Source organism: Periplaneta americana, chromosome 9, assembly GCF_040183065.1.
Source record: "Periplaneta americana isolate PAMFEO1 chromosome 9, P.americana_PAMFEO1_priV1, whole genome shotgun sequence".
Taxonomy (NCBI): domain Eukaryota; kingdom Metazoa; phylum Arthropoda; class Insecta; order Blattodea; family Blattidae; genus Periplaneta; species Periplaneta americana.
This window is the reverse complement of record NC_091125.1, coordinates 72,600,725-72,628,615: the sequence shown is the minus strand read 5'-3', so window position 1 is coordinate 72,628,615 and position 27,891 is coordinate 72,600,725. Positions and strand designations below refer to the sequence as shown.

General features: G+C 36.0%; 1 protein-coding gene across 8 annotated transcripts in view; it reads left to right on the top strand.

Moving 5' to 3' along the window:
* CdGAPr (GTPase-activating protein CdGAPr) overlaps nucleotides 1-27,891 on the top strand; it is a 319,522-nt gene that overhangs the window by 210,653 nt on the left and 80,978 nt on the right. For 2 of the 8 annotated variants that reach the window (XM_069835031.1, XM_069835033.1), the window contains exons 1-2: nucleotides 839-955; nucleotides 21,278-21,440. The exons of 3 other annotated variants lie outside the window; for them this stretch is intronic. In XM_069835031.1, coding sequence (XP_069691132.1) covers nucleotides 21,432-21,440 — 9 coding nt within the window. In that variant the 5' untranslated portion in view covers nucleotides 839-955; nucleotides 21,278-21,431. Of the gene's footprint in view, nucleotides 1-800; nucleotides 956-20,834; nucleotides 20,947-21,277; nucleotides 21,441-27,891 lie in introns of those variants that run through there. 3 more of the 8 variants (XM_069835032.1, XM_069835029.1, XM_069835034.1) reach the window with 3 other exon arrangements.

Sequence of the window (27,891 nt, the reverse complement as noted above, 5' to 3'; positions counted from 1 at the left end):
AGGTCTCACGGTTTTATTTTTCTTCCGAAGGAATTCATGCTACGGATTTTATCTCCGGGTTTGAACTCACGAACCTCGAACCTGGTAACCACTAAACCACGCAGAGGGACTAATTTCAATAATAATAATAATAATAATAATAATAATAGTAATAATAATAATAATAATAATAATAAACAATCACGCGAATTTTAAATTGCTTTTATTTCACAACTATTGATTTCCTAACTTGGCAGAAATTTCGCAAATGTAATACTCGAAAGATGTTTTAATTTCTTTCTGTTGTGAATAGCTAAAATTTGTACGAGACAGTAAAATTTCAGACGGTAGGTAACCCTAACAAACGCCTATGTTCAAAGTGTGAGTAGACCATACGGGTGATTTCTACACAGGAACAAAGCTGAATATTTAACGGAAAATTATGTGTTTTTCATTATGCATTTGGTTTAAGTATTTACTATATATTGGTTGTAAAAGCCAATTGTGGTAGAATCAGTCTTCAGTTGTGTATAATTGAAAACGCTATTGTATAAGTATTTATTTAGAATGCAAGAGAGTTTTAGAAATCTGTGCTTATATGCTCGAATTCTCAGAATTGTACTACGAAATCCGTATTGTGCTAAATTTGTGATTTTTCTGTAAGATGCACGGGCATCCGCCTTCTCTTGTTTCCGCATATCATTGAACAGAAGCGAATCGCGCCGCGCCGCGCGGCGCTGTGGTGTGCAGGGCGCTGCCTTGCCGACGCCCGTGGATCGATGCCTGGGCCGGCACAGTGCCTCGGGTCGGGTCAGGGACGCTGCTCAGTCGGTCGGGGGCAGGGCGTGGGGCAGATGCACCGCGAGAGTGCTTGCATGGAGGTGTCATGCTCGCTGCCTGCTGCTGCTGTGCTTGACCTCCCCTCATGCGGCGTGTGCTGAGTGGGTGCAGGGATGCCGCTTGGGACTGTTACGGGGTAATTCTCCCCTTACACATAACCACAATTATTATTTTGGACATTCTCAGGTAAGGGCTGTTACTTTGGACCAGGCTTGCCACCCTAGAATTCTCTCAATTCTGAACGTTTCTCGAGTTGCCCCTCGTTCTTGCAGCGTTGGACAGCGGTAGGCTTGGTGCAGGAATCTATGTTTACAAATGTTTACATCAGTGTCCATTAGTGCTGCGAACTTGTCAGTATGTGTGTGAATAAATAATGTAGTTGTCACAGAGAGTAGCTACAAGGACACCTTGAAATGGCTTCTGTTATACTGTACATAAGTGTAGCTGTTCAGACATGTTACCAAATGAAACTGTGTGGAAGCGTCGAAAAGTGGCTTTTCATACACCTTATAAATTATAGCTGTTCAGACACTATTAGAGAATGTAGCACCCAAGCACATTATGAATGCCTTATAAATTTCACTTTTTCTAGATACCCAACAAAGTATAGGTAACTGTGTGAACCTTTTAATTGTATAGCTATTTTAGTTTTTTAACCACGTTACAAAATGTAATTATATGAACATCTTTTAAAATGCAGTTAACATTTGCATCTTTTTAAGTGTATTCAACGTCTAGCATTGCATTTCTGGACCTTAAAAAATGTTGCTATCCAGACACCCCAAGAAATGTAGCTTTCAGACATTAGCAAATACTGGACACACTATGGAACGTAAGTGGCTATGTGGATACTTTATATAATGTAGCTAATATAATAAGCACTGTAGATCGAGTACAAAATGTAGCTGGTAAAACCCTGATAAATTATAGGTTCATTAGCTACGAGGTCCAGTTTACTTGCATTATTTACTCTTGTCTGGACACAATATGAAATGTGACTACTACCTTACAAGATGCGAAATATATGAATTCCTTGTAGTACAGAGTTCACAAAATTTGTAGCTTAACAACTGGATACTATAGAATGTGCGTCATTCGCTGTAAAAATGTATATAACCTTGTTTGGATCCATTAAAATATTAGTTAACTTGACATGTATACAATATTGCTAAGGGCAGTTGCACTGAGAAGAAAGCATGTATTTCTTCAGACATATATCTAGTAAATTCGATAGACTACACGCGGGCAAACACATACTGCAAGTCGCAAAATTTCAATAATTGCGAGAATACACTTTCATTCTTATTCACTGACAGGTGAGTTGATACCACTCACTCCCAAAGCCTATTATTTCCTATTTAACTTCAGAAGCTACTTGCAGTCAAGATTATGATCATAATTGAGTAATTGGAGAATTTAATTGGCGGAAAAAATATGCCCCACACTTGTCATTTGTACCACATCCCGTAGAACAAACCCTGATACTATTACTGTGAAACTACTAGCGAAGTCCACCGCTGTGGAGTAACGGTTAGCATGCCTGACCGTGGACGATCGAGCCCGAGTTCAAATCCTGGTTGGGACAAGTTACCTGGATGAGGTTTTTCCGGGGTTTTCCCTCAACCCATTAAGAGCAAATGCTGGGTAACTTTCGGCGCTGGACTCTGGACTCATTTCGTTGGCATTATCTCTTTCATATCATTCATACACTAGATAACCACATCAGTTGATAAAGCGCCGTAAAATAACCCCACTATCGAACCCTATGAATGAATATGCATGAACCTCAAAGGAACGTTGAATTCCATGTACTGACTCTTTCGTCAGAATACCTCACTGGCATTATGAAGATTGAGTCAAGTAGTTACGGAGCATAGCACCTACGTAATACATATGATGCAACTCTGTGACATTTATTTCTCACTTGTGGCACGAGAAAAACTCGGTTACTTTTATCTACATTAAATTAAATAACCTTATGTAAAGGACCTCTGATTGAGGTTCAGTCTGATATGAATATCTATTATCAGGCAGTACATTTCACTCGACGATATGTGTCAAAGGAAGAACAATTGTTATTTGTAGGCCTATATATCTGAAGTCTGATTAGTGTAATATATTACTAGTCAGCGATGTATGCAGTGGAGGGGGGAAGAGAACTGGCCACCCTACCCATTATCTCCTGGCCTAGTTGCCTCATGAGTGATGCCTTCTTGGTGTCACGTATGCGGTTCAAATCTATCTTGGACAGTTAACCAGACAACAATGTAAGGAACGACTACGAGGGAACACCTTATTTCCCATGAAGTGTACAAGTGTTTTATATACAATATTTTTGTTTCTTTTTAGCTATAATCTTTATCGGAGACTAAATCGATATAATATTTTTTTTTATATTCTTATTTTCTGTATGCATAATAAAAAGTAATTACAAATTAAGTAATTTACCTCCCTCCCGTTCTGAATATTAACACAACCAAATATTAACACAACCATTTTCAATCTCACATATATTGTTGAGGTTTCTTGTCAGTTTGTATGTATTAAGTGGCTCTTCCTGACACAGTTCTGGTGGCAATTCTTGGTCCAAAGTTTACTTCTGTTTGAGAAACTGGAAGTACAGGAAGACCCGAAGAGTAAATGTCCAAAATGATGACTTTGATGAACGTGGTATAAGATGTAGCGTGTAAGAGCATATTTCCTGCATCAATTTTGTTCCCGTGTACTTTCCCAGTATTTTTTGCTGGGTATTATTGCATGTCTCCTCTTATCTAGTATCATAGGCATTGACCTTGACCTCTTTGCCACAGCTACTTGGAGCATGTACGTAATAGTTTGAATATGATGACTCCTGAGACGGGTTCAATTTGCATGGCTGCTCCTGCGATTTCAATATCCCCTTGAAACTTGCGGGCCTTGCATCTGTAAAGCGCAATTAATGTTGTATAAATTTGTTGGTGATGCAACATTGTTAGACGTCGATATTAAACATTCAGATGAGAAACGTGGTTCCTTTTCCCAGTGCATCTCTCTGGCTTCAATCAACATCACATTCCTCTAAACGTCTAAACAATTCTCTACCGAATTGAGACTATATAACTTTAAATCATAGTATCTCAGTTCAAAAATAATTTGCTTGAGCCATGTATATAGAGACTGGATTATGCAAAACGTCTTATATCTCAAATAATGGTAGGTTGTCATAGGTTAATTTACTCGCAGCGTCTCATATGGTTTTCTAGGCAAGTTTTTTTTCTATGTTGTCGGTCACATCATTAAGCTAATGGTTGAATGTTGAGGTAGAAGACCTGGAGTAAGGACTAGAGCAAGTAGAGTGGGTATTTTGTGAGTCTTTAGGAAAAAGAAAAAAAAAAAGATATTGTCATGGATAATTAAAAAAATACTTGATGTAACGGTTATTCTAATTCCTACATAATATTTTAAATTAGAAATATCATCTCATTTAATAGCGACCTGTTATAGCCTATTCTACTATTTAAAGATTTTGTGTACGAGAAGCAACATTTTCATATCTAAATTTAAGACAGTTCTACAATATACGGTCATCTCTGTAGTGTAATCGTAAAAAGTTTGCATTAATGTTGTGGTGTTGTTCAAATGCATGTTGCACAACATTGGGCAAGATGACAGTGAGTCATTTGTTGTAAGCGTGTTGTCAGTGGTTTCAGTGTAGAAAAGGTGTTGCATTAATTGTGTACTCTTATTGTGAAAATACTACTTGGGGTTTTCCTGTCTTTCAAGTTCTTGTAGTTCTGCATCTCGCAGTTATAGAACCACTCACTATCTCTCGTGTAGTCCGGATTTATGCGAGCGGGCCTTGCACCATGCACCTCGCACGTCGCATGCGTAGGTTCAGAAAAACCAAGGCTTTAAACGGCAAGCCTATTTGAAATTTCGACCTGATAATGTTGCTTAGTTTCCTCGTCCTTTAATTTCGGAATATTGAATCGTCTAATATTAACTTGTTGCTCTACTCGCTTGGCTGCTGATAGTCTTTCTCTTAGTTCTCCAGTTACCAAATGATGGTCAGAATTACAATCTGCCCCCTTGAAGGTTCGAATGTCTACTATACTAGTATGTCTTCTTTTATCTATCTGGTTGTGTCAATCCATCTGGAGAAGTGAAAGTATATTTAGGTACAGTATATCCTTATGGGGGAATGTTCTATTTCAGACAATTAAATTTTTTGACTTGGCAAAATTGACTAACCTAACTCCATTATCATGCTAGTTACGTGTAGGCTTTTTTTTTCCCAATAGTCGGTTTAAAAATATCCTGCCGTTCTACATATTAAAATCCCCCAATAAAATTTTCGTGTGATATCTAGATAACTGATCAAACGTATGTTCCAATTCCTCGTGGAAGCTATCCTTTATGTGATCGTCTTTCTCTTCTGTAGGGGCGTGAGCATTTATAATAATGATATCGCACCATCTACTCTTAAGTACTAAATACCATAACCTGTCACTGATAAATGTTTGACCTTTTTTACTGCTGATTTTATTCTTTTATGAATAAACAATACTGTTCCTAATTGGTGGTTATTGTTTCCTTCCCCTTAATTTAATTTAGTTTATCAGTCTGACCCAATGTTTTGGGTTTGCCTTGCGACACATAATAGCTAACAATAAAGTTTAAAATGAAAAATTATATAAGCAGGTTTGAAACAAAAGAGATTAAGACATATAGAAAAAAATTAGAATTTAGTACAATTTAAATTGAGTGTACACCATAAAGATGCTGGCAAAATATCACTACAGAAAATTTTATTATGGTGGTAATCTCTTATTTGTGATATGCCATTCCCATCTAACCTAATCTCCTGTACTCCCACAAAGTCTATTCTGTATCTAGCTAGCTCTTTTGCTACTAATGTTACCCTCCCATTGTATATATAGACTTACAATATTCCAAGTACCAAATATCATAACCTTACTCCTTTGCTATGATCGTGCTAGAGAATCAGTCCCATTCCGAGACTTATTTTGAGATTTCGTAACAAACTGTTTTCTTACGGTGAAGGGTTGTTAGCCCTTTGCCCAACCCCCAAGCTGGAGGACCACCCCTTATCGGCTGTCCGCGACTGTTTATTCAATATATTCGCTGCTACCCTCCATATCTGAGGCCGTCTGCTCTATCCGCATCCTGAGGACGTGCCATGCCGTGGTTCACTCAGTTCTAGGATGTATAATTTGTTTATAATTAAATGTGAATGTCCTGTATATAGATAGGCCTGTATGCATGCATATCTACATAAATGTAGACCTACAGTATAAACTAGACGAAGAAGTGAAAGAAGTCCTTGTGTCAATGTTGCTTGAATAATACTGGTTCCTATGGCTGAAGTGTGATTTTCTCTCTTCCCCCCCCCATTTAATTAGATATGAGAAAATTCAAGAAAGCTTGTATATAAAGATTTAAGAATTTTGTCATACTTGAAAGATTTTTGTGCACAAGAGTAACACTGTTGTTCGTACATAAATATAACAAATTGACTAATATTGCTCTAATATTAAATAATAAACGCTGAAAATGTAACCATTGTATTGTTGAATAGTGAAGCATTCCAAGAGACAAACATACAATTTCTGAAAGTCAACAGGAAGTGACATATAAGCAGATAGAATACACAAAATCGGAAAATTGTTTAACAACACGAATAATCAAAATTCTGTTATGAATTCGAGCTGAAAGCTGTACATCAAAATACATACGAGATTATTTGACAATGCTGTATCAGCTTTGAAACTAGAAAACAAAAATCTTACAGAAAATACACACAACTTATACTATATATTCGGCAGTGGATATTCCCATAATCATCCTCAATAACATTTTCTCGTAAAAAGAAGAATGTAAATTTGTATGTAGTTGTAATAGATTTGAAGTGTTTCTGGATCTACAAAATTGCTGTAATTCAAAGAATGCGATACGTGTAAAATGTATTTAATTTATATTAATAACTAATATTCTCAAAAACGTAAAATACAAAAGAACTGATTGGTAACACTCATTGAAGTCATTCCTAAACTCTGCTATAATGGCTGTATGGAGCACCTGCAACACGAAATTCATTATTACCTGTGATAGACTAACGAAAGAGCACTACTACAAGCCTACTGCTGCTACTACTACTACTACTACTACTACTACTACTACTACTACTACTACTACTACTACTACTACTACTACTACTAATACTGCTGCTGCTGCTGCTGCTGCTACTGCTACTGCTACTAGTCTGATCTATCTAGTAGATATATGACTAGCCGAGTTTAATTTTTACGTAAACGAAATATTGCTGGTAAATTTTTGCCTGGAGCTCTCTCATTCAAGAATATTCTTTTATATGCCATTCATGTACCATACGTGATTTTCAGCTTTACTTTCCTTCCAGAGAGGACCGTGCTCGTGTTTTTCTTCTTCTTCTTCTTCTTCTTCTTCTTCTTCTTCTTCTTCTTCTTCAAAATCCAGTGTCCTTCATTTTGAATCCGCAAGCATGCCAACTATTGGACCATCTAGAACGACATACAAAGGGACTTTAGACGTAAATTTTAGTATCTATCAAGTCGTAAGATGTCCTATCCTCCGCTTTGGCTCAAGTGGTAGCTTTTTTGGTGTAACATCCAGGTAGACTACATCTAGTTTTACGTAATAATCTTTATATGGGTGAGGATGGACAAGTTTTACACAAACTTTGAAAGTAGTACCGTAGTTTCCCCTAACTATGGTCCACGTTTGTCACATTCTTCTTTGTATATTGAGTACTATTCATCCAGATTAAGTGAAATTTTGACTTCGGACTCTTGTAGGTGTATATTGAATAAATATTGACTTATGTGTTTGAAATTATTTAATTACAAGTGTTAAAAAAATAATAAGCATTGGTACATAGTTGTATTCTGAGTTGCCCAACTATGGTCCACTCATATATTCATGCTTGACAGCATGAATGGTCTATAGCTGGAGCTGTAATTATTCGTAAATCAATACATTGAGTTTCTAATTTAAGGGTAGAAACATAATCTAGCACAGAAATATTAAAAATAATTGAAAAGTATATGGATTCTTTTTATTAGTACACTCAATAAACAAGTGAAATCTGAAAGTCATTTTTCTGCAATAATGAACAATTACACTCACCGTAAAAAAACCGGACCACCTAAAGTTTCTCAATTTTTTATGAGGTGAGAATCAGAAAATCCTTTATGAAATGAAGAAAACATTGCTTCCCAGAAAAAAAAAAAAAACTTATTCATTATCACTTGCGCTATTATTTTCAACGCCAAACAATGGATATAATTAAAAGGTGTAAAAACTTACAAATTATATCAATTTTCTTCCAAATGTTCAACTGATTCTGTGTCCACCCAGATGTTGGTAATAGCGGGTATTACCTCCCCGTGACTGTATGACTGTTACCATTCGCCGATTCAACCCTTCGATCAGATTCTGGATGTCAGTCTGGTCGATTCTATTCCATTCTTTACTTAGAACATTTCGGAGCTGCTGTAAGTTGCTGTGAGGAGTTATTTAAAAAATCCTACAATTTTCAAAAATTTTAAAGAAAATGTAGTTGACCCGGTTTTTTTGCAGGTGAATATATATTAAAGAACAAAAGTACGGTATCAAAATAAACTGACACATTCTTAGCAAAATATTACGCAAATAAATTCACTGATAATGTTTATTTATCGTACTGAGAACTACATTCATTAGGCTTATTTCGATCCTTTGAATCTCCACTTCTCTTGTAATTCTGAAATTGAAAATAGATCTCTCTTTTTCGAGACGAATTTGGGGTCTTCAATTTGTTTTATTACGTTTTCCTTTCTACAGAATAAAATGTCTTCCATTTCTCGCCACCTCAGTAATTGCCGCTCCTTACTATACATGAAACAACAGCTCCAACACTTCAAAAACTTTCCCTGGCCACAATTCCTCCTCATAAGTAACTACCATATAACTATGTGCCTTTAGCATTAATTTAACAGATTTCATCTTCTTTTCCATATCTGACTCACTGTCTGTAAATATGGAGAGAACACAGGAAACATCATAATCTGTATCCAATTCAATTTCATCGCTCTCATAGTCCCTCACAGGGAGGCTGTTTTCCTTCTATCCAGAAGTTTTCGTTTTACCAGACCATCATTCGTGCTAGTACCATTGATGCTGGAACAGCCTGTTTCTTTGTTTACTTGACTATAATAATAAATGGTGTTTTAGAATATCTCAGTAGATACCGTATTTGCAGAAGTAAATAATCACATTAATCACATTTTATTGAAACAAAAATTTCAAAATTAAATACAACTATGGTCCACGAAAAATTGTGGTACATAGTTGAGGACTGACTCTAGCCTTGAGGTTAAACATTTTTCACACAAAGTCCTTAACCTCTGCCAGTGTAATTATTACATGAAAGTAAACATTATATAGCCAGGTTTAATTGTACAAAGAATCATATATCTATAACTTACCAGTTCTACAGAGGAGAGCTTAATAAAACAATCACAAACAATGATTTCGTGTCTTCACACATTCAGTAGAACGATGCACACTGACCTTGTTAAGCATCCATATCATTGCCACGTGTAATGGTAGATAGAAGCATCTATGGGGGACTAAGTAGTACATAATGCGTTTTGGACCATAGTTGGGTGCCTGGACCATAGTTATGGGAAATTACGGTAATAATTGTTGTCGTTGATGTTATTCCTATTTCAAATTTATATTAAGATGGACTTTGTATATGTAACATTAAATTTAAGTGTAAACATGACTATGCTTATTATTTCAGTAATTGAGATTAAATTAAATGCGGTCTATTTCGTTCTTGAGTTGAAAAAATTCTCAAATTATTCCGCCCTTAATCAGGAGGCAGGCCTTCTCTGTTTCTATGGTTATCAAGGACAGGCCCATTTATTTTAAACCTGTTTAACTTGGGGAATAATGCTCTATGCTTAAGGGGAGAGGATAGTAATTTTTAAAACTTTTTTCTTATTTGGTGTAAAATATTAATTTTTTGTATGTACAGAGCTCATGGCTATAGCAACTCAACAAAATATAAATATTTTGAATAAATTATTTGGGAGGCAGATTTGAAAAAAAAATGTACCCAATGCAGGATTTTACTAAACTCAATATATCTAAGCCATTTTTAAAGATAAATTCAAACACTATGTTACAATTTATTTGTAAAAGCACGCTCTACAAACTGTCTGTAACAGAAATTTGATATTAGTTCCTACATTTGTAAAATAAACAATTAAAATTTAATAACATGTTTTTTATTTTCTTTCTTGCAAACAGAGAGACTTATTTTTAAAATGAAATCAATTAGGGAAATTCCGTTACAGAGAAAAGTTTCCCAGTAGTCTAGAGAATGTGTATTCTAAATTTCCTTCATATATCTTTAATAGTTCAAAAATTATATCGATTTTTGTCTGGCTATGTAGCGAAAAAAGTAAAGTTCCAGAAACAGCAATCAAAGGGGGTGTGATTTAATAATCCAGAGCGCAGGAACTTGAAAAATGGCGTCTCAACATCCAATAAGGGCACAGATACCCACACAATGTTATACAATGTATTCCACACACATCACAGAGTATTTTAAAGAAAAATTTGGTTTTGAAAAAAAAAAATGAAGTTCCGGAAACAACAAACAAAAGGGGCGGTGTCATTTAAAAATCCAGAGCGCAGGAAGTTTAAAAATGGCGTCTCAACAACTGATAAGGGACAAATACCCACAAAATATTATACAATGTATTCTACACATATCACAGAGTATTTTAAGGAAAAAAATTGTTTTTTGAAAATTTACTCATTTTTCACCAAAAAATACCATCCTCTTCCCTTAAGACATGACGGTAATTACGGAAAAATAGTAGTATTGATTCTAGAGTATTTTCACGTTATCTGTTAATGACTCGTATTTTTCGATTTTCTCTGTACTTTTTCTCAGTGTTACCTACGAACGGTATTGAGACATCGTTTAACAATATCGGCTGAATTATAATCATTACTACTACAGTCCCATGCGAATTAATCGAAACACAACATTTTACACGCTTCCATGCATTTATTTATCAATTACTCACATTTATCCTTTCTTAATAGTTAATATGTTCTCATTTCTGTTTTATAAGTTCCATTACACGATTTGGCATTTATTCCACAAGCTTGGAACACACATTTTTAAGTTCATCATGAAATCACACTCGAATTAAAGATGCTATTTTGAGTTCTTTTGTGGAACAGTCAAAGTGTGCAAGTCTCTTTTTGTAAACACCCCACATATATTCTATGCGATTAATGTCATTTGAGCACACGAATATTATCACTGAAGAATTTCTTCACTTTCTTTAAAGTGTGACAAGGAGCTAAATCTTGTTGAAAAATTCAGCCACCATCCGGAAACCTTTTCTGCAGTTCACGAATAGCTCTCTTAGTATTCCTATGTACTGGCCACTTTTCATCATGCCTTCATCAGGAATTTAAGGTCTGGTGAAACACCCCCAAAATATAATCTTCACGGAGTGTTTTACAGCCTGCTGCAAATGTGCTGAAGTTGTAGGCTTATAATTCGCTCGGTGCACATACTGAACCCTCTGTTCTTGCACTTCGAAGTGACTCTCATCAGAGAAAAGAACTTTTTTCCAGTCTTGTATTGTCCAATCCTGATGAACACGGGCTCACAAGAGGCGTTTCTTGCGCATTTCTTGTGTAAGAATTTGTTTCTTCACAGGTTTTCGGGCTTTCCTTTCAGCCGCTAAAAGTTTACGACGAACATTAGATGCGTGTAGATTCACTTCTCTTTCCCCCATTTCGCGAGCTAAGTCCACAGCAGTGAGCCTAGGGGGTTTACTTAGCATTTTCTAAGAAGAAAACTGTCATCAGTTACTGTGGTTTTGTTTTTTCTACCATAGTTCCCCCCCCCCTTTTTTTTAGCCAGTCTGTTTGCGCTGCTGAATAATTCTATGTACAGTGGATACACCAATTTTGTTGTAGCTATTTCTCGTTGCGTTATAGAAATATTTTGTGCTAATGCCAGAATCGCACTTCGCTTCCTGAGAGTCGTATCCGTTGAAGAACGAAATTTACAGAGAATTATAAAGCTAGACCACACAAAAAATAAGTGCACATTTGAACTGAAACAACTATCACACACAATAATTACATTTGAATCAATAAGCAACAATGGGCAGAGAGCATAGGATTTTACTCTAAGCACATTGCTGGCAATTGTTTGGGAAAATGAAGAAAAAATTACCTTGTTCCGAATAATTTTCGCAAGGTACTGTATTTAAACCTGCCCTTTTACACATTGCTGGCAATTGTTTGGGAAGATAAGAAAAAATTGCCTTGTTCCGAATAATATTCGCAACGTACTGTATTTAAACCTGCCCTTTTACACATCGCTGGCAATTGTTTGGGAAAATGAAGAAAAACTTACCTTGTTCCGAATAATATTCGCAAGGGACTGTATTTAAACCTGCCCTTTACACCTTTATTCATCACAACTTCGACGTGGATCTGCCCTTCAGTCTTCAGCGTGGAAAGCGGCGACTATAATAGTAATAATAATAATAATAATAATAATAATAATAATAATAATGTTGTCAGTGCCTAGTTGCTATTTTCTCAGAGGGAGTCCACTCACTTTTTGCCTACTCCTCCCTCTTTCCCAGCCTCGCATCGAAAAGTTCTCATAAATTCTTATTGTCTAGTCTTTTGTGTGTACGATAGTTATTCATAGGCTTCACAACAAATGACAGAAATGTATTGAGTCTTTTTTCCTAGCACAGTGGTTTACAAACTTTTTGAAGGCGCGACCCACTTTTGAGTGAGACTTTCTTTTGCGATCTTCTCTCTCTCCATCGTACCGGTACTTAACCATATTCAAAAAAATACAAATCCTTGTAAAATCGGAAATAAAACCATTGGATATTACCCAAATAACGACAAAACGTGGCGCTGCGGTAATAGTTCAATATAAAGTGGGAAATTCCATCAAAGGAAGAGCGTTGTAAAGTAGCACTTTGAGCAAAATTTGTGAAGACATGGGTTCGTTATATGAAAATTTTTATCACACGGAAGTACAACGACTTTTATGGAGTAACGGGTTTTAGAGAGTTTTCTAGTTTACAGTAGAACATTTAATGTGCTGGTACATGCAAGACGAGAAACTGGAATATGCAAACCTATTTTCCAATTCTCTTTGGCTTCTTAGACTGGCCCTCCTTGCTGATATTTTGGAACACTTAAATACTTGAATAGTAGTTTGCAAGTTCAAGATAATATAAAAAGAGCCAGAGATCAAATCAACGGATTTATAAAGAAACTTCTCTTCTGGTCAATATCACTTGACAAAAAGAAAATTGATTCATTCCAGTGTATCAAAGAACTCGTGGAAAATTTAGCCACGTATTATAGAGAAATAATGAGTTTGCTCTTGCCGACAAGCAATTTTAAACGAGAGCTTTTTTAGTTTTTTTTTTTTTTTTTTTTCCGGAAAAAGCTCAAAACAATTACGACAGTGACAAATGGGTAATGAATCCGTTTCAGGCAGTTTCGTTCAACTGGTTAAAATTCCAGAAAATATGAAGGAAAAATTCAACTGAAATAAGTGTCTGCTGTTGGAATATTTAAACTAGACTCTTTTTTTTTTAATAGTGTAGACCAGTTCTGGATCAAAAGAATTCGAGAATATCTCGAGCTTGCAAAAGTATGTAGTTCTTAATTTTTTTATAATATTTGCAACCTCGTATTTATGCTAAACAAAAAAGAGGGAAATTTTGTTAAATTTGAAAAGTATATAATTGTCTCTGTAATGTGTATGGAATACGGATTCCAGATTTGAGAAGCAGCTTTCTGAAAAACAGACACATTTATTATATTAATTTTTTTTACTTTATAACTACTATAGTATTTCTTTATCCTTATGTTCAACATTGTTTAGGTTTAGGTTTCTAAATACAGGGTAAATGTATGTTAATAAAATTTGTTTGTATTACTTTGTAAATCATCTCGCGACCCCCTTCAGCTCCTTACGCGACTTCCACTTTGTTAACCACTGTTCTAGCGGACTAGCCAATAAAAATAAATCTGAATTTACAACTGTGATATGGTTTTTACATTTACAAAGTTTAACAAGTACGAATAATAATTTAGCTTAAGTTCAACCAGCTTTTGCTTACTTACTTATGACTTTTAAGGAACCCCCAGGTTCATTGCCACCCTCACATAAGCCCGCCATCGGTCCCTATCCTGTACAAGATTAATCCAGTCTCTCTCGTCATATCTCACTTCCCTCAAATCCATTTTAATATTATCCTCCTATCTACGTCTCGGCCTTCCCAAAAGTCTTTTTCCCTCCGCCCTCCCAACTAACACTCTATATGCATTTCTGGATTCGCCCATATGTGCTACATGCCCTGCCCATCTCAAACGTCTGAATTTAATGTTCCTAATTTTATTATGTCAGGTGAAGAATACAATGTGTGCAGTTCTGCGTTGTGTTACTTTCTCCATCCTCCTGTAACTTCATCCCTCTTAGCCCCAAATATTTTCTTAAGAATCTTATTCTCAAATCCCTTAATCTCTGTTCCTCTCTCAAAGTGAGAGTTCACGTTTCACAACCGTACAGAACAACCGGAAATATAACTGTTTTATAAATTCTGAAGTTCACATTTTTGACAACAGACTAGATGACAAAAGCTTCTCATTTATACTGCGTTTAATTTCCTCCCAAGTGTTATTTATATTTGTTACTATTACTCCAAGATATTTTAATTTTTCCACCTCTTCGAAGGATAAATCTCCAATTTTTATACTATCATTTTGTACAATATTCTGGTCACGAGACATAATCATATACTTTGTACCAGCTTTTGCTACTGTACCATATTAATACGTTTACATGTATGCCATTGGAAATTTATAATGAAGAATCGTCCAAAATGCAGAACGTTTCTCATCCAGTACGTAGTATTGACCTCTCTGTACTCTAGAAACTCTTAACATGTACTGTATAAAGATTGAAAATTAGCAGTCTTGTTAAAAATAAACCATTGAGTAAGATGTAGCACTAAATAATACCTGAACGTTTACATAATATTCACAAAAATATTCATGCACTTAATTATAAGAAACTGCACTGTGTAGGAAGTTAAAAAAGACGCAACTTCCTTGACTGGGATGCATTAGATAGCGGTGATTAAATCGCCGCCGCCACCGCCACCACCACCACCACCACCACCACCACCACCACCACCACCACCACCACCACCACCACCACCACATCATTTCGTTCAGACTATTTTAACAATTCTATGATTTCATCGATGGATATTTTCGAATAATAATAATACTAATAATAATAATAATAATAATAATAATAATAATAATAATAATAATAATATACTGTTTTATTATGATTATTGGCCTTCATTTTGTGTCCCTATTACAATTTATGGATGGTTACAGGGTAGCGGGAGGATAAGGCTAGATAATCCAGATGTCCAGATAATCGGCATTAGTAGCAGTAGGTAGGGCTCCATTTAACAGAAGTGAAATATTTGTACATATTCATTTTATCTAGGTATTCATGTGTTCCATATTCGCATGTATACTCGTGAACATTGTGGATTGTTTATTTCGTTTTGAAGATTCACACAAACACATGCTGATTGTAATGGTACTAACCTCATGAGTCATGAATCTGTCTGTGCACATTCGCTGCAGTACGATTTTTCAAAATTATTATTTTATGTTTTGGTCTTACCAGAGGACCAGAGGAATGATTTATAATCCTGCATATCTGCAGAGAGACGATATGATAAAGGAGGAGTTTTTGTATTTTCTTACAAAATGGCCGTCGTTAAATTCCATTCATTTGTGACTGAGACGTCTGTTCTGCAAGAGGAAGTGCTAGGCACAAGTGTTCCATTAGCAGCAGCAAAAACAGATCTAAATACAGGCAGCAGCGCTGTCTTGGCACAGTTTTTGTGGGGCTGCTTCTCTGTGAACTTTAACACAGAATTAACATGATAGTTACCAACTTGATCAGGGCTCACCAGCTAATTGCGCCATGTGACAGTCTGTAGGGCTTTCATCCAGTGCCAGACACAGTAACATAGACACATCAATATTTGTGTTGTACGTTTACTTTATTTCCCTTCCCAATCCCATTTTTTCCTTTGCTTATGAAACTTATACATAATAGTTCGATTTTTTCCTATCTACTTCTGTGTCCTTTTAGTCGTAATTTGTAGTAATTACCGTCACCATCATAATGATTACTTTTTTTTTCATTTCTTCGTATATTCATGGTTTTCTGTAGCTTAAGCACGTTCTGTCTCCAGCGATCAGAATCCGTATTTTCTCCCTCCTTTAATTTCTATCCTTAGGTTATCCGATCCCCTCTCTGTATATGTGTTGACTTGAGTAGGTCCTACCGAGCTTCATTTTCCACTGACAATTCAATTTTTTAACATGGTTAGCAATATAAGTGCCTTGCATTCTCATGACTTTGGTATACCTTCTTAATTATTAATGTTTATACACTAATGTTTGTGGAAATTGCAACACCAAGAAGGATACATGTGACTGAAATGAAATTGATACCACAGATAAGGTACATGACAATACACAAATGATTAGAATTACAGAACTGTATCTGATCTGTGACGGTGAGATTTCAGTATGGTGTGAAGCCTCCATGCGCTGCAATCAGAGCCTCTAAGCGTCGTGGCATGGAATCAAAGAGAGCCTGGATATGTTCCTGGGGAATCTCCCTCCACGCAGTTTGTATGCGAGTCCACAAAGCGTCAAGAGCGAATGTTGGAGGACCATGACGAACAAGTTGCCGACCAACCATATCCCAGACATGTTCGATGGACGACATATCTGGCGAACGTGCAGGCCAGAGAAGTAATGATACCCGTCGTTCTTTGAAGAAGGCTTGCACAATTCTCGCCACATGTGGCCGGGCATTGTCCTGCTGAAATAATGGCATGGCCTGAAGGAGGGGCAGTACCTGGGGCTCTGAAACTCCCTATGTAGCGGTTGCTGTTCAGATTGCCCTGAATACGTAGGAGGCGAGATCGCATATTGTATCCAATGGCGCCCCAAACCATCACACTAGTTGTTTGTCCGCTATGCTGCTCAACAATGGAGGCTCTCAGATTGCGTTCACCACAGTAGCATCTAACACGTATGCAGCCATTCATTTTAGGACAAGTTGAAGCGGGATTCGTCTGAAAACACTACATTTTGCCACTCATCAGAAGTAAAATGCTGATTGGAGTTGCAGTGCACAACAAAACAAATGTCATCACCAGATTGTGGATCACAAATCCTTGCCTATTATCCGAGAGCAATGCCTTATATTGAGAAAAGAACGTTCTACATCACACGATGTTAACCTTGCACATTTGAAGAGGTGTATATCACTAACACACACACGATCAAGTTCATTTATGTTTTGGCCTTCCAAAACTGGAGCGACTTTGCAGAGGGTTTGGTAGCCACTGTTTTTCTCAAACATATCCTTAATTTTTTTTCTTAGAACTTATATTTTCAAACCTGAGACAATGTTAAGTTGCCTTTCAACATACTGTATTTATTTAACTGAATTACTCAGTAAATCTACAGAAGTTTCTAGTTTCTTTATTGAGTGAATCAAGAAACCGAAATTAGCAGATTTGAGGGTCAACTCACATTTTAAAGTAATATTACACATTAAATTCTGTATAATCTCAATTGCAGAGGCATCGTCTTTGTCCAGTTCACTTACTACAGATGTAAATGCTTCAAAATGATCTGCATAATACAACACGGCATTAAGTCAGGTGCCCCAACGCGTGACTACAGGTGTTGGAGGCAATGGAAGATCAGGATTTATCTTTTTGAAAAGATCAATCCGTGATGGCGATTTTACAAAGACTTTATTTCCGTTGGACACTAACTTGTACACATTAGGATAAATGGATCGGATTGTTTCACACAATCTATGCAGGGCGTGAACGACACACGTTACATGAATCATGTTAGGGTAACTTACACAAAGACCTTCAGCAGCTTTCTTCATATATGCCGCAGAGTCGGTAAGCAGAAGTAATATATTTGTCTTATTTCACACTATTCAGCCACAAGATCTCCAAAGATTGATTAAAGAACGTAGCTATTGTTACATGATTTGCGACTGGCATTTCTTTTACAGGATAGCAATAAAAATTGCTTGGAAATGATTTCGTCATTTTTAAGTACACCTATTATTACATTTCCCACTTTTCGACCACTGGCATCGGTAGTTTCGTCAATACTCAACCACATTTTTTGATTTTCACATAGACCTAATGTTTTGTAATGTTTCATCGTAGCACTTTGGAAGATAACTTTTCATGAGGGTCAATTCATCAGGAGGACTTACATTCGTATATTTAGTAAGCAACTTTATAAAGGACAATATCAGCTGAAAGAAAGGCTTTACTTAAATCTGAGTAATTATCTAAGTGTTTTGGAATGTTGGAAGATGAGGATGGTGTTGATTCTTCTCCTATAAGAAATTGTCTCGACAAAACACGCGATGCAGCTGCGATGTGCTTACTTCGTGACATATGTTGTATTACAAATTTGTTGTAACATGTTAAAAAGAGAATGAGGAGAAGTACTAAAATATGTATTTATGGAGAAAATATCGAAAATAACTTTTCACATAAGTTTTTTTTTTGTAAACTATGTGTTTTTATGTAAAATAAAATTTGGAATTTGCGTTTGTCAGACCTCTATATGGATATTAAACTTTTTTTTAGGAATGCATGCATTAGGAAAAAGAAAACTTTTTTTTACATACAAATCCGGGCCCTACTGATGACTAATAACTAGACTTCGTGGAATTGCCACGAGAATCGTAAGGTTTACTATGCACGCGGTACAGGTTGTATGAGAAGGGGACGTGCAACGGATGGAAGTATGTCTCTGATGTAAACACTGAGCAGTATACTACGGTTACAATAAAACCTGTGTCCTGCATTCAAGGTATAATGAATGACCATTGAAGTGGGAAATGTCTAAACATGTAAATACACAATTATTTTGTAGTGAGATATATTAACTCTTAAAATTTAATGTAATATACTCGCATCACTCAAACAGTTTTTATATTGGGAAAATGTACGTTCAACATCACACGATGTAATAGGTGCATTATTTGAAGAACGTGAAATCACTACTTTTTAGTACACGAACTTCAGACGTCTTGCCGTGACCTGATAGTATTTATAATACAAAGTTGTGAATAGGCGGAATTTTTAACAATAATGTTTCTCAACTTACATTCACTTTTTTAGAAATTGGTGAATTGTTATTTTGGATAACGGTTTGTGATACTTTATAAACTATATTAAGGGATTCTGAGAGTTGTAGTTTAGACGATTCTAACAGGGTGATGCTTTGGACACGATTTTAAAATTAGAATCAATGAACAGAATATCTTCTAATAGGCCTAGCTGTTCAGAAGGCAATGATTTTACAGCTGCAACAGAGGAACTGTCTGTGCTATCCAATGTATCAATTACCTCCATTATTTTGCCGTAATGTTCTGCATAATAATTAACAGCATCCAATCACGTTTTCCAAAGGGTCAAGACTGGCTGCAGGGGTAACGGTATTCCATGGGCAATTCTTTGGGACAGCAGCACTCTCATTGTAGTATGTTTGATTGAATTCTTGTCTGCACTGAACAAATGTTAAGCTTTGACTATTCCAACCATAGTAATGCAAAAACAAGTGCTTACATAGGTATAAATTAGCTGTAGCTGCTCTATCTATTTGGACCAGTCACATCTCTTAACATAAACTGCTTATACTACGAGACCGGGCGGTCGCTCACCTCCTCTATACTACCATACATCGGCAACCTGATTGCATGGTACGTATGGCAATTCAACGAAGTCTACTAATAACAGTTAATTTTTACGTAAACAAGGAAGAAGTATTATATTTTGTTCAGAGGGACAGGGTTTTTTTGAGTACATTGGATCTTATCACATGTGATTCCTAACTCTAATTCCATTGGCTTGAATCCAGTTAACTTAGAACAGGGCTGGGCACCGAGAGTGAATCCAAATTCTAAACGGGGACGCTTAATATTCATCCGTAACGGCATCAACGCTGCGCGGTGTTCGGCGAGGAAGAAAGGGGTTCAAGAGAAACCATATGGCTCTCCGTGAGAGAGTAAAAATCGCTTTTGGTGCCCAGCTCTGACTTATAATATTATAGTAAAAACGGTAACCACTTGACCACAAAGGACGACACTCTTGGCACATATTCCAACTGTATATGTACTATTCTATGATACGGCTACCAAATACCGACATTTCACGAAACAGTTCAATTTCGTATTCATGTAAAAATTTTAATATAATGCGTGAGCACATAACAAATCTGTTTCACCAATAAGAATGAAGAAATTGCGGTCATAACTTTTTTGGATCGCAGATGTGTTACGTTTTTGTACGCTAGCACTGTTTTTGCTTGTTTGCTTTGTGTAAACTTAACTTAATGCTGCAGAACCCTACCTGTAGTCCGTACTCACAGATTAAAATAACATTGCACCAGTAAATGTAGACATAAGTATGCAAGAGGAATTAATAGCTTATTAATCCGCATACTTCGAAACATCTGCCGTGACGACTGCATAATGTCTTGGTTATGCCATACTACCAAATATACCTTGTGCACGATATTCATTGGTCTATCACTTTGTTGCTGTTTGTGCTTTAGCGAGTTATGGTAACCCAACCTGTGGCACTGACGTCGCTGCGTGTTTGGTGAATGCGAGCTCACTTTTATATAAAAATTATTTGCACAGTAGTTGCACATCGGGGCGGAAACGAGAAAGTCTGTGCAAAATGTTCTGCACCGCTCATCGAGGTGTAAGTAACACCACGTGCTTGTGTTGTTGCATGCTCACTTCCTGATTGCAGCTTGCGCCGTCGCCCCGCCCTTCTCTTCTTCACACAAGAGGACGCGAACGAGGAATGCCAGTGAAATAGGGTTGCCGTCTTGCTGAGGATGAAGCAGATATGGCAAAGAAAGGTACCCGTACCACGTAGGTGACTGCGAGCTATCACATGCTTTGAATTTGTCTCGTCGTTTGTTCTTTTAATGAAGCTGCATCGACTGCATATTCATTTAAAACTTTTGTTCTGTTTTTAAGTAGTGAATGCGAAGTTTAATCCATAAGATTTAAGTGACTCTCATGAAAATAATTATTCGTATCATGTTGATATGAGTATACAGTAAAGTTGACATCCATGTTTGATATTTTATTTTAAGGAATTTGGAAAAATAACAAGAATTTTCTCCCTCAAACGTATAATAGAACCTCAATATTTGTATATAAATATTATTTTTTATGATATTTCAGACTTTCATGGTGATTGGGTTGTGCAGAAGATTTTGGGGTTTTCAACCCTGTGTTAAGATTTGATTTTTCCGAGGTTTCGGAGTTAGCTTGCCCATACATCTGGACCCATCTGAGTAGGCAGCCCTGCCAGATCTTGAGCCATACGACCGTAAGGATGGAATCTGTAAGTAGTTTCGAAACGTCGGGGAAATAAAGTATCAACACGTGGTAGAAAAACTCTTCAATATTCTTCACAGCTGTTTATTTTTGCTTTATATGAAACGAAATTTGAAGAGAAAGTATTTTGATGCCGAAAAGTAATTGATTTCCAAATTTTCACGGGAATACTCATTCATAGCATCTTTGATACGAGAAAAATGGATTTTGGATGCGTCGTCTGGCTATACAGCTGCTTTTCCTAAACCCTTAGAAGAATTGTTAAGTTTATATTCAGTATAATATCAGCCAATTCAACCTGAAATAATGCACATGAATTTTATTTAAATACAAAAATGGAAACAATCAGAATCGGCTTATGATTTTCTTCTTGAGTAGGCCAACATAAGATGAAGTATCAAACGAAATGGTACAGACTACATGCCTCAAAATTATCGTTTCAAAGAAATTATTACGTATAAAATTATGTCTCCAATCGGAAACTTCAGACAAATTTTAGGCTTAAAATGCCTATACTTATTAATGTGTACATTATTAATGTTACGGAAATAGAGCAGGAGGAGATTATTTTCTATAGCAGCTTTATCTTTTTTATACAGAAATCGCCTTTCTTTTCGGGATCCGTAATCTTTTCTCGCCTCAAATCATTTAAAGTATGTATGTTAAATAATGGTTCAAAAAATAAACTACAAACAAATATGTCATTGGTAACTTGATAGATACGAATTATTGCAAAACGATTAAAATATGTAAATGGGAAAGTATGAGACACCTTAATGATAGTAGTGCTTTTTTGCTTAGAGGCTTATTGGCTACCCAAGACTTTATCCTCTGTAACCTATCGAGTTGCTGCATCCGCCCTCATATACGTATATTTTTTGTTTGTTTCACGCTGTGACCTTAAGAGAGTCCTGTGGTCTCATGAGACGTCCGCAGATACTTTTGTCCACAAGGGGAAAGTTTAATAACGAGAATTCTATGACTGTTAGTTTCGCATGAGCCATCTCAGTTTTTTTTGGGGGGGGGGGCGGAAATCGCAAGCTGCAGTTCTGCGACACGCGACCGAAGAAATAATAATAATAATAATAATAATTTTGGGGACTTTCATTGCTCCTTAAATGTTCTTGAACTTATTAGAACCCGCGAATTTAGGATCTTTAAGTAAGAGTGGTAACTATACCATCAACGAGGACTAAACGTATCGAGTCTATCACAGTGGTAATATGCTTTTATTAAACACCATTCAAGATGATTCTGGAAGTAGCTGTCGTAAACCTATTCCATTTGATAGCCATATATTCATTTTCTTTACTCCCGCCGAACACTTTCAGTAGGGGTAATAGACACGCAGTCTTATTAATATCCGAATATCACCAAATCTTTTACTTACCCCAGATTCAGATCCTTGTACTGTGGTTGATTTATGAAATGTCTCTTCTTTCCGTTTGCGTTTACTGCCTCGTTTGTATCCCTCTGGTGGGCACTCACTCTTGGTTCATATATCCTTCCTTTCTCCACTTTGAAGACTATCAAAGTATGAACTTCTAACTCTGAAAAACATAACGTCAGTTCTCAGTCAGTGTGATAAACTACTTCATATCTCAAATGGCGACAGAACGTTTTATAGGATGGCTATCTGTAAATGAAACTCTTCATAAATGGGTACCTTATTTTTGTTATAATTCTGTGGTTCAGTGTAAGAACCCTGTAATCCTCATAAAGATTCTTCTAAAGAAATCGAAGTTAAAGAAAAATGTAAGGATTGTACATAATGGTAATGCAGTATGTTGTCATTTTTCTTCTATCTCTGATGTGGATACTTAGGCCTCCACAACAGTCACAACAAGAGGTATGATAAATAAAAGTTTAAGTCCGTATTAATTACATTTTTTTTAGGGTTACAGGGTTCTTATACTGAACCACAGAATTTAATGAGAGGACTCAGTTCAGTTATATATCTATGGAACGCTGCGATAGTCCATAAATACAAATCTGGAGAGATTAAAAGAGATAAGTAAAATTTCCGAATTATCAATTTTGGTTCTTTTTGCAACATAGTAAATGCACTACAAGTTATATATTTGCATTTGTATTTTATTTATTGCATAGTAGAGGCGAGTGAACTTTCGTTGCATAAAAATAAAGGTAAATATTGTGAAGTTATCCCTATTACAGCCCATGGAGATCCACAAAGTGGTGGGAGGTAAGCTCCATTATGTACAGACAGTCGGCACTGGTAGTGGTAGGGATGTCAATTCTACGTGCTTGCTGCCTTTACTCACAAGAAAATATCCGTGGTACTAATTTCTATTAAGAGACCAAGTGAATCACAGGTCCATAGTGCAACCGGATGGAATAGGTCAATAGAGAAAATCCATGACCCCATGGGAATTGAGCCTGTGACTTTCCGGCTTGCAGCGCAACGTCCTAACCCGCGACGCTGCCGCACAGTTAGAAAGCTGGGTTAGTCTGAACTTCGATTATTCATTTTTGGAATGAGTTTTTGAGCACAGTTTTAGGACTCTACTTTCTGGAAAATGAATAGAACTATAAGTCCTCGGTTTTATTTTTTGATGAGTTTCAGTTTCGATATGATGACATTAAATCATATTTAGTTATATTAATAGTAACTCCTCGACTACTAAATACGAGATTAGAATTTAGTAGCTTTTAGAAAGCAAAATAAGTTGTATGGAAATGGAATATCTGGTCTGTAACATTCTGAATGAGGAAGAAAGCAGTGGTGAATATTATTCAGAAGAGATGAGGCTTGAACTTCTTATATTGTTACTGATAATGAATATAAGAACTCAACACATTTCAAATGTTCGTCCTACCTTCGTCTTCAAATGAACAAGAGAGAAGATTCAGTCAAGTTGATTTAACTGCTTGGAACTAACTTCAGCGATTACGATGTCCTCCTTCTTTTTGTTCACCTGTAGACCAGCCTGGGAAACATCGTGAATTATATTCATCAGCAATGGAAAAAGTTCCAAGTCTAATCTCATCTGGTTTGTAGTATATTTCGAATTTCAGCTGCGTGGCGTTTGATTACAGAATAGCAAATAACCTAATCTCTTCGTAAATATACATACTTAAAAATTAAGAAACAGTCATCGTGAAAGCTTGACATCTTTCGAAACATGACGTCGTGTAATTCTCCGCACTGGCATTCCCACAGAATCTGGGTTCAGAGATAAAATGTCAGCAACAGATGAGAAAGTGTCTTGATGGAGAAATAGTGCATATATTCATACTTTTCCGTTACATTCAGAATTTTAAGTAATGTTTTTCATTATATATCATATGAAGAAGAGTATTGTTATAGGAAGGCAGATGTTCCATGCTGTCATGACCTCGGCTGTAGAAGAAAAGTACTTGTTAGTGTTATGCTACGCCCTCTTTTATCCCTAGAAATACACCAATTTTCATTTCCTAGGACACTAGCTAAACCCAAATCCCCCATGGAAGAAGTTACCTGCTTCCTTCCAGGTTAAACTCGCACCCTTCGTGCCCTTAGAGATCTGCTTTATTAATAAACTAAATCATCGTATTTTACGAGCAAATGGAGAACTCATCTGAAACCACATTCTCGTATTATTTCCCCATCCTTCTCAGATCACAATTGAGAGGTCAGAAGCATTGAGATATAAGTGCACTTCAGTTATTTTTGAGAAAAGTTATTGAAAATGTTTAAGCTTTCGTAAATTCTGTGAAGTTTTGATTTTAAATTTTAATATGTGATGTCCTTAAAAGATATAGTATCCCTTTGCCACTAAATTTTTTTATGCTTTACCTTACCCTGAATGCACTTAACTCATTTTTTAGAAATTTCATTTGTACTCCTTTGCTTCTGACCCCCTTAATTATACTCAGGGTTTTGTCATAACTTCTTTCCCCCCTCCCCCTTTTCTTAATTTCCATTTAGAATAATGTTGATGTGTACTACAGCGTTTCCTGTCCTATCAGTTGGGATGCTAATGAGGATAATATTCTAATTTATTTTGAGATGATGATATAGGTTTGTTTGCAGAATATAATTAATCCAGACTGGCCGATAAAACTCTAAAACTGAATTTGAAATTCCTTTACAATTTGTTTGAGTTTACTAGAGAAAAGGATCAATGTTTATAAGTGTAGGTATTGTATTTTGAGATACAGTACGAATGTTTGCCTGAAGATTTTCCAGTTTACATTTTGATATTATCTAGACAGGCATGTTATTTATATTCTACATGGAGTGTTATTCGATGTACCTTGATATTAGCTAAGTTTACTTTTAAAATGTGAATTCTTGCATCAATTAAGCAATATCTACAGTGGCCAGAGAATGTTAGTTACGTTAAGCATTTGTCTTTCAAGTTAGTTTGACAGAGGAGTGATTGGGCCTTTATTTAATATTTACAGGTCTTTGTTTTCGCTGTGTTCTTATGAAATGTTTCATGCTACATGTCTCTTTCTTCTCATTATTTGTTGAGTTTTGATTAAAAACTACAACTTAGGTGTCTGACTACTCTATTCTCTTCCTTATAAATTTACATTTGCCTTTGCGTACTAAGTTTTCACTTTCCAATTCAGTATCTTATAATCCACTGTTGCTTTAATCCATACTCATTTTTGTTTCTTTTATGTGGAACTCTCATTTAGTTATTCCTTTAAATAGAAGAATAAGAAAGAAGGTGGAAGTCTTTTTCTGGCCATAAGACAGATACCTGTTTAGGTCGGAAAAAGCTATATTTAGATCTCTCGTTCAAAGAAACAGATGCATTTTTAAAATGGTTCTTGAAATGACTGAATTTGGCTAATTCAAGAAACATTTAGACTGATGATCTTGCATAATTATAATTCCATCTGCCGAATTTGCATGCACGGAGAAGAGATAACGAGAGTATATGTTTCTGGAATGGAAGACACTAAAGAATGGAAGATGGACACTTTGACATAAAAATATAAAATTATAAATTGATATAAATAAGTACAAGAAGCTGGAAATGAAGAATAGATTTGAGGGAGGTGGGGTATGATGGTAGGGAGTGGATTAATCTTGCTCAGGATAGGGACCGATGGTGGGCTTTTATGAGAGCGGCAATGAACCTCCGGGTTCCTTAAAAACTATTTGTAAGTTGTAAGTAACAAGAAGCTGAAAAACTGACGTACATGAAGCTTAACATTCCCAAATATAATTAAAACCTAAATATATACTTCACTATTTATTTTTACTCAACTTATTTATCATATAATTAACAATGTTCTCACCATTTAACAAATTCAACATGTTTTGCACACATCTTTTCTTGTATGCTGTTAGTTATGCCATGTCTTCGTTCTGTGATTATTTTTAAGTTTCCAATAGATTAGTTTTTATTTTGTTATATGCACTTGTACCATTTTCCCTGACCAAATTTCAAACTTTATCTTTCCTTTTAAAAATAAGGAATTCAGAATAATTTGAATGAATTGTTTGTCATATGCAGTTTTAGGCCTATTGCTTTTCGTAACCAAATTTCAAATTTTATCCTTCCAGTTAAAAATAATGAATTTAATATAATTAGAATGAATTGTTTGTTAGATCATAAAAAAAAAAGAAATAACGACATATCTATTATATGAACTAGAAATTACACTTTTCTCAACAGAATTAACAATTACTGTGAACATAAAATTTTAATCTTCTGCCGCTGAGGGAAAAGGATGTTTGGCATTCGCGAATAATGGTAGTGGGTGGTAACTGTGGTGGTGGTTGTGGTGGTAAGGAGGATGAAGTTGGGTAATGTTGCATTCCTAGTGCATTGGGTTCATTGCTATGGGCCTAGTGTGACTGTCCAACAGTCAGTCTCTCTCTTTCTCTCTCTCTCTCTCTCTCTCTCCCTTCTTGGCATACATAAGAAGAAGAAGAAGAAGAAGAAGAAGAAGAAGAAGAAGAAGAAGAAGAAGAAAAAGAAGAAGAAGCAGGAGGAGGAGGAGGAGAAGAAGAAGAAAAAGAAGAAAAAGAAGAAGAAGCAGGAGGAGGAGGAGGAGGAGGAGAAGAAGAAGAAGAATATCAGGCATATTATTTCAAGTTTGGTGTACTGTTCTTATACTTCACAGAAGTTAAAGTGATTTTGTTTGCATGATATGAGATGATACAAATTTAAACTCTTTTAAATGTTAAGAATACCGAATGAAACTATAAGTAATGTTATGAAAGAGATAGAGATGTTATAAAAGAAGTACAAAAACTACAGTGAATATGGTATGAGCACTTAAAACGAATTAATTAAAAGGTGACCTAAGAAAGTCCTAGACTGGTTACCACACCAGACATGGAAAATAAGTCGTCATGGACACTAGAGGAGGAATGTTATAAAGAAATGCTGAAGAGGAGACTCATACAAAGAATTAACGCAACAATTGTAAACTATTTCCAAAATGTATCTGTGTGCTTGCATGTGTATGCATAGAGAATGAGAAGCCACGTG